Here is an 8,189-nt window from a genome sequence, read left to right on the forward strand (position 1 = left end):
TGGGCAATCCTACTTCCATAGTGATACTGCCTCGGAAACCCAAGAAGGGGTCGCTATGAGTCGGGGCCGACTCGATGGCACATAACAACAACAACAACATATATAAATTTCTTAGTCATATATATATATATGTATATACACATACATACATATATCCATGTTAGCAAATCTAGCTTCCATTGCATGACTGTGATGCAGGCATTTTGATCCCCATTTTATAAAGGTATATTTAATGCTCTTCCATTAAACTGAAGACTAGGCTTTCCTACCAGCAGCCCCAGGGAGGAGAGGGCTTGGGTATCACTTACTCTTCATTCAGGGCACACCGACGATTGGTGAGCGTGCCATATTTTCTCAGCGTGTCAGTGAGCTCCAAGTAGAGTTTGTCAGCCAGAGACAGTGGGATTCCTTCCCAAACCAAGATGAGAATCACAATCACTGCAGCCTCACAGGTGTGGCCTGCTCGCTCCCGTACCAAACACAGCAGCTTCTCCTCACTGCAGCTTCTCCGAACCACCTGTGCGAGTCATCATTCCACCCAAACACCCCCCACCCCAAACAAAACAAAAAAGGGTCACTTACAGCAGATGAGAGCAATGATTCATGTATGTATATTTTTCACATCTGGGACATAATTAGGACAACATTTACCAGGACCTGCAACTTGTCTTTTGCGGTCCACCTATAAAATGGGGCTTAACCCTAGTATCAGAATAGGGAAAGATGCTGAACTATCTGGATGTTTAATAGATTAAATCCAAGTACAGTGAGGGTGATGCCACCTGCACTAAAGCCAGAGCTTGATGAAAGACATGCAGGTCTTCTTTATAAAGTTAAAAGTCTTCATAAATCTTGATGCAAAGATTAACTGAGGGCACTAAAAGAATTAAAAACAACTTCCTCACATTCCAGGAAGAACTACACTTTTAGTAGGCACTAGATTGGACCTCCGACTCACCATAAAATCCTTTCCATTAAATAATTTGCGTAGCATTTTAAAACTAATCTGCCTTCTTCATAAGAGATAAGACATGATAAAATAAATATATACAATATTTCTCTCATGTGGCATAATACAACTCTTTAAACTGAGTAACTCGATTCCTGGGGTTGGATTAATAAACTATAGTGTCCAAAATTGAAGACCAAAGTCCTTGTCAAGTCACACTTACCCATTTAGCAATAGGACATCCCTGAGAACTTTTGCCTTCTTTACCAGTATAGACCACTCTTTCAATCCTAATAGCTTTACCCTTCTGTCCAAACCTTAAAGAAATCCACAGAAACACACACATATACAATCAGCAAATGAATCTAGTGGCAAACAAAATATTGAACATTTGAGCATAATTTTATTCTATGACCATATCCTGAGAAATGAATGGTTTAATTTATTTTTAAAAGAGGCCTAAGCCAAGCAAACTGGATAATTGCCTTTAAATCTTGTTTTTCATCATCAGTTTCAAAATATACTGATAATTGTAATGAACTATTTTGTAAGTTATATGTTGCTAAAATTAATGGGAAAGCCTATTTCTACACACAATTTCACAAAGCATGAAATTTTTTGTAGTATGCTAAATTCAGTCTTCCAAACATACACTAGTTGTTTTTGTCCTTTACTAAATTTAGTTATTTTTAAATTTAGGGAATCATAATAGATTTTAGTTATAACTAGTCCTCAAAGAATCTCTAACATTTTTTAAAAGGGGCTGACAAGTAATTACAGTCACTTTTAATATGTAGGATTTACTAGAAATATTTAATTTTCTCTTATGACTAAGGTAGTACTTACTACTAGCTAATAACAAAAAGGAACTTAGGGAAATTCACTATTTTTGCCAGGCTACTAGATGGTTTATTCAGTGAATTGCTACAGGCTAATTTAGAAATAAGGAATTTAGAAATGAAGAATGAGAATGAATATATTCTTGCTGCTTAGAATGTCCCCTATTGCATTTTCTTGATAACACTGCCTACCTATTTCAAGAAAAGGCACCTGCCATAGGAACAGCTCAATGCTCTAGACACCCTTCTGAAAGTCCTGCTCTAGACACCTATCTGAAAGTCAGCTCTTCACTAACTACCTCCTTCATCAGAGTGTTCTACCTTCAGGAGTAACTGTGGGGATTCAGGTAAATACTTACATACTGGTGACTGATAGACGAAAACAAACAAACAAAAACTCTGCTATAAATAGAATGTGTTTCTATTTTTATTCAGCATATCACATTTGCTCTTGGGTCTTAAGGGACAACTCCCTTAGAGATTACTACTCATTTACAACTTTACATCTCTAGGTGAACTTATTCAATGGTTTCTTTCTTATACACTCCTGCCTCCCCTCCCCGCCTCCTTGCCACTTTATCAAGTGGAAAAGCCAGAGTGGGGCCTCTCTCTTTGCAGCCAGTGCCAGCACCCTTGTGCCTGGCAGGCTGACTGGCTGCTTCTTGTTCGTGGCTGGGTTTTCTGGCATCCACCTCAAAGTGGGCAGCTGGTGCCAGCTAGCTGACTATTAGCCCTGTCAAATATTGTGACTCTCCGGTGAATAGCACAGTGTGTAGTGTTGGCAACCCTGGAAGAGCTAAGTCTACTAATAATTACTTGATTTACAATTGTTTACTGCTTTGTGTGTGAAGGCTGGAAAAATTCTGACATATACAAAAGGATAAACGTTAATCTGCCCTGTGCCTTTGCGTTAATTACCTTTCTTCCATGATTTCTCTAATAGCTGCCACATTAGGACCTGCTCCTAGATGGGTATAAAAAGGACCTTCATCTTTTTCAATAATTTGCTCTGTTGAGATAATAGAAGATTATTATTTTAGACCTCAATTACACTAAATATAAAGGCTACATCCACAAACTTTATCCCCCAAGTGTACATTAAGGGCCCTAAATGTGACTTTAATTTTTTTTTTCTTTAAAATGAGTAAATTGATGGACTGATCTCTATTAAAGAATGTGCCAAATAACTAAATATATGTGCATGCTGGCTCCTGGATAAAAATATATTAAATTACATTTCAGATATGGGATACGAAATTGTTTTTTATAAACCAAATAAGTGGAACTAAGCAAAGAAGACAGCGAGGGAATTAAAATGTATTATATGTAGTACCAACTACAGTCCAACTTCTTAAACTGAAAAAAAATCTAAAGCTAATTAGTTGCCTGCCTGCCACTGGGATGTTAAATGATTAAAAAGTAAATTTCCTGCTTTATCCCACCCCCAGATTATTGCTCAGTTTATTGTTAAGGATCTTTCTCTCCTCTTGTTTTTCTATAACACTTAATTATTCTGTTTTTAAAATAAGATATTAAATCCAGACCCATATTTGTACGTACTTTAAAGCAATTTATGACAAGAGAAAATACTGGAGAGAGAGTCAGGTGAAAGAAAGAAGCAGTTACAAACTACCAAAGATGGGAAAGTGAGAATATAGGGGTAGGGTGATAAGAGAAGGAAATGAAGACGATTATAACTTACCTAATAATAACTATAGGAGCTCTGGTAGCATAGTGCCTAAGGCATTTGACTGCTAACCAGACGGCTGGTGGTTCAAGCCCACCAGCCTCTCCTCAGAAGGAATGTTGGGCAATCTATTTCCGCAGAGATACCGCCTCAGAAACCTGAGGAGGGGTAACTAAGAGTCCAATTGACTCGACAGCAGTGAATTTTAATAATACCTATGATATGTGTGGCACCTTAGCCAAGCCAGGAAACTTAATATTGACCACACGCAAAGAGGGGCAGTGTAGATCTTCCCTTTATCCCTTCTATAAAGTGTGGTACCAGTATCTCATTGTAAGAGGTAAAGCATAGGATAGGCAGACCATCAGCCACATTAGTTTAACATTCATGCTTTTTCAAATCTCTTCTACTGCATCCAAGGTGAGAAACTGTAATTAAGTCATTTTTCTTCTCCACCCACAGACATATATGCATCTATCGGCAAAAATGTTCCCCTATTCCTACAGACCTATGACATACCCAGAATTTTAACCAAAAGGTGCCTTTTTTTTTTTTTTTTTTTTTTTAAGATACCACATTTTAACCCAAAGGATGAAACTTTAAAGAAAAAATGGAATCAAATGAATATAAATGACACCATGTTTCAAGTGTGTAAATGGTAACTCTTTAGCAGTATTCAGAGCTTCAGCATGACAATTTCTCCCAATTCACCAAGACTGAAGATAATAATTTCCCCCTTATACAGAGTTTATTATTGTAACACTACTAATGTCTTAAAAAAATATTAAAAGTTCCTTCATTAGTTTGCACATGGATGCTATCTTCTCATTTTAATGGATGTTTCTTACTGCCTGGCTATCTCTCCAGGAGATGACAGGAGATAGAGTCAAATGATCAATTAATCTGAAACAGATTCATTGATATTTTTTAAAGGGTCTGAATAGAGGGAAAAATTAACATGTACAAGTGTCTTAATTTCTTTTTTGGAAAAATTGTATGTAATGAATTTCTTTCTTGCACAGCATTAGCATCTGTAATTTAAAGACAAAAATGTAAGCTTCAGAGGTTTATAAGCCTTTTACATATTGCTGGCAGACTCAAGATTTTTTTTTTCTTAAAAAAAGAAAATCCCACATCTGAAGATAATTTTTTTAATTCTGGATAAACACCATGTGTTTCAATATATTTTTGGCACTTACCTACACATCTGCATGATGGGAAATCATATTGAGTCTTGACAGGTGTATCCAATAAATTTTTTATAGGCGTATCTAGTAATTTGGAAGGTGATTCTAAAAAATTATTGAGAACAGAACCAGCTGTTCTTTTGGTCGGTGTCTTTTCTGAAGAAGGAGTTGCTTGCTGCTCTAAAGCTGGGGTGTGACTATCAAGTTCTGCAGCCGTGGTGTGTCTAGTTAACACCGTGACTGGCCCTGACATTTCAACTTTTACTTGCTTTTGTGACCTGTGTGTAGGAGCCTTATGGTCAAACAATGATTTGACCTGAAACTGCTTCAGATGCTGCTCCATAGTCTCAATGATGCTCTTTTGCTGCACATTATCACAGCTCAGAGGTGGAATATCTTGCTTTGTTACCTTTTTCCACATTTTGTTTTCTGGCTGTGCTGACATGGGGTGCATACACGCATGGGGCTTGGACCCAGGTTCAACTTTAATGGGCCTATGCATCTGATTATGGCAAGTCTCAGTTTGTGATTGTTGTGTTTTCTGCTGTTCTTGTCTCTGTAAGAGATGCCACCTTAGAGCAGTATACTTTTGATGGACTGGGGAGGGTTCTGAATGTGACTTCTGGGGAGGGTTCTGAATGTGACTTCCTCCCTGGTCAGGCACAGAGAAAGCATTTGCTTGGTTATGCATCAAGTACCTTTGTTGAGTGAGTTGTGCAGCTTGTTGACTAGACATATCTTGGTTTCTACTCTTATGTCCTTGTAGAGCTGAAGCTTGTTGTGGCTTCTGCTCCTGTTGTTGAAAGCACCTATGAAAAACCTCCTGCTTTGGGGTCACATTATTTGGAAAATATTGCATATGGTGCAAGTTTTGAGTCTTGTTTCCTACCAAAAGTTCAGAATTTATGGTCTGCGCTTTCTTCTCTGGAACTAGGTGTGTACTGTTTGCACAAGAAAGATGTACATTGCTTGCATTTGATTTCAGCATATGACCATAAGAGGAATTTCTACTATTCATATTCTGCCCTTGCTCCAGTCCCATTTGAGGGTTATGAGTCTGGAACTCACTTGATTTTAAATACTGATTTTTACCCTGAAAACATTCTTCCACTTTAATCTGGCCAAAGAATGATCCTTCTCTTTGCTGATCATTGTTGCTTTGGGGATGTGAAAAAGCCTGGGGCATGTGTTCTTTTTTCTTCATTTGTAATTTTTGCTGTTGTTGCTGGTTTTGAGGGAGACGTGAACTCTGGGATGGTTGTGTTTGTGCTGCCTGCTTATGAGGCTTATACTGTAAAAGGCGTGAGTTTGAGAAAGGCTCAGTCTTTGAAGCCTGTTGATTCAAGTGCTGTTTTAATGATGTAGGCATGAGTTTCTCAGTTTGAGGATCTGGTCTTGATTGGAAATGAAGTCTAGGGGCACAGAGTGACTGCACGTGAGCTTCAGATGAAGGGTTTGTCTTGGAGAACTGCATATGTGGTGAGGGTTTTCGGAATTGGAGATGCTGGTCCACAGTACCTACAGACTGCATTTGATTCATCTCAACTTGGTACATTTGTGACCTCTGTTTTGGCTGCATTATTTCCTGGACGTAAGTTTGCCCTGGGAGCACCCCAGGCATGTTGGAATTTCTAGTGTATTGTTCGGAGGTCATCTGATTGGAAGGATTGGATTCATGCTGAAGAACTGACCGCAGTGATGCCTTATATTTTGGATGGGATTCTGCTTGATGAAATTGAGAGGCTTTCAATTTAGTCCACCCTGGTTTCAGATAAGACTGTATTGGGTGCTCAAGATCTCGTGCTTGTTCCTTGTCTTGATCCTTTAGAATCTCTTTGTATCCCATCAACTGCTGGCAGTGGCCCTGTTGTTCTGCACTGCTATCAAAAATTGGTGAATTATGCTTGAGATGTTCTGATAATTGTCTTGTTTTCTCAGAACACAATGGAGCCACCATTGTCCCTGGGGTCCATATCTCATTCTTGTTGACACAATTATTCAGAGGCCCTTCTGGAATAATTAGAGAGGGACTGGATGCATGTTTAGATCGGTTAGGACTCTGGGATGGTGGTGCCTCTGGTGTACTTTCTATTTTCACTTCCCCTAAAAGAGTTGTGTTACTTTGGTTGGGGTACTTATGGTGTTCTAAAACTCCATCATCCAGAGTTCTTGTTCCTTTGGAAGAAGGCTGAGTTATCTGTGGGAGAAGAGGTGGGGTAGAAAGAAGTAATTGTGATGGTGGTGGTGTGGTAGTGGCAGAAAAGGAATCCTTAGTGAACACTGAGCTTTCCTTGAAGTAAGCACCATTTATTTCATTTTGCTTTAAATACTGTTCAGAGCTGCCACCAGGAGCTTGAAAATTGCTGCTGGAACCTGAACAGAATTCTTCACCAGATACTAGTTTTGTGGTTCCTTGGATGTTACTATCTTCTGCAGGAGATGAGCATATCTCAAAAACTGATTTTTGTGGATTTTGTTCTGGTTTCTGAAAGGGACAGGTACCAGGAACTGCAGATGGTTTACTAGCATTATCAGCATCATGGGCCTCAGTCACCACTGCAGCTGGTGCTGGAGGCAGCTCAGAGTTCGAGGTCTGTGGGGAATTGTTCTGCCCTGAGGTATGGGATGGATGAGTGATCTCACACAACTCATTAGTAGCCAGCATGTTAATGGCATTTATGTGAGATGTGGTTTTCTGCACCGCAATGGAAACACAATCTGGATAATATTGAGACAGTGTTTTTTCCAGGAGTTCACCATGTGTGTTTTCCATGGAAGAGGCAGAAACTGTAGCACCATTAGGCATTAGCACTGTCTTGTTTTTAAGAAGTAATACAATGTTCCTGTCATGGTAGCTGACATTTTTCTTCTCTTGCACATTCAGAATCTGAAGCCCTACATTTTTAGACCCACTGCAGTTATGTGTTGAAAAACTGGCTAAATCTTTCATTGCATCTTCTTGGGCTACAGAGCTCTCAGGTTCTCTCTTATCACTCAAATCGGAGACATTTGGTTGACTGCTGCTTTCGTCTGGATTTTTTTCTTGGCTTTCCCCGAAGTTATTTCTTTCTCCATTAGCCTTTTGGTCTTGTTTCAATTTCTTGTTCTGATGGAACCCAGACAGAGAAGGTTCACTAACTGTGCGTTTTATTCCTCCATTCTGCAAACACATGGAATACCCCCTACCTTCTTGTATAAAGTCTGGACTTATACAACTATTCAGGCTTCCTTTCAGAGGAGGTAGTCCATAATAACTTTTTAAAGACTGCCACTTGGTATCTCCATTTACTTCTGAATAAGGTCTCTCAGTTAATGGTCTTCCATTCTGGAGCTTTATAGCCAGAGATTCTGACTGGCAAATGGCAGAAGGAGATGGTATCAGGAATGGACTTAATCTGTTGCCCTCAACATGGTTGGTTCTGTCTTGTTCCATCAGGCTTGCTTCGGGGCCATCCACAAGGCTGCCCTTTGAATGAATTCTAAAGAACATGGAAATAAAAATTAAAATGCATTAAAATGTATATAAA

The 8,189-nt window shown here is 39.1% G+C and overlaps 1 protein-coding gene across 1 annotated transcript in view; it reads right to left on the reverse strand.

Annotated features, from left to right (window-relative positions):
- The window catches only part of TET2 (tet methylcytosine dioxygenase 2), a 50,162-nt gene extending 42,067 nt beyond the window's left edge, over nucleotides 1–8,095 (reverse strand). Inside the window, exons 1-4 of the mRNA XM_007948300.1 lie at nucleotides 4,675–8,095; nucleotides 2,707–2,797; nucleotides 1,173–1,266; nucleotides 309–517 (exon numbers count right to left, since the gene is read on the reverse strand). Of these exons, the coding sequence (XP_007946491.1) occupies nucleotides 309–517; nucleotides 1,173–1,266; nucleotides 2,707–2,797; nucleotides 4,675–8,095 (3,815 nt within the window). The remainder of the gene's footprint in view (nucleotides 1–308; nucleotides 518–1,172; nucleotides 1,267–2,706; nucleotides 2,798–4,674) is intronic.
- Nucleotides 8,096–8,189: the final 94 nt, after the last annotated feature.

This window comes from Orycteropus afer, unplaced genomic scaffold (assembly GCF_000298275.1).
Source record: "Orycteropus afer afer isolate SDZICR_OR568_19922 unplaced genomic scaffold, OryAfe1.0 scaffold00211, whole genome shotgun sequence".
NCBI classification, from domain to species: Eukaryota; Metazoa; Chordata; class Mammalia; order Tubulidentata; family Orycteropodidae; genus Orycteropus; species Orycteropus afer.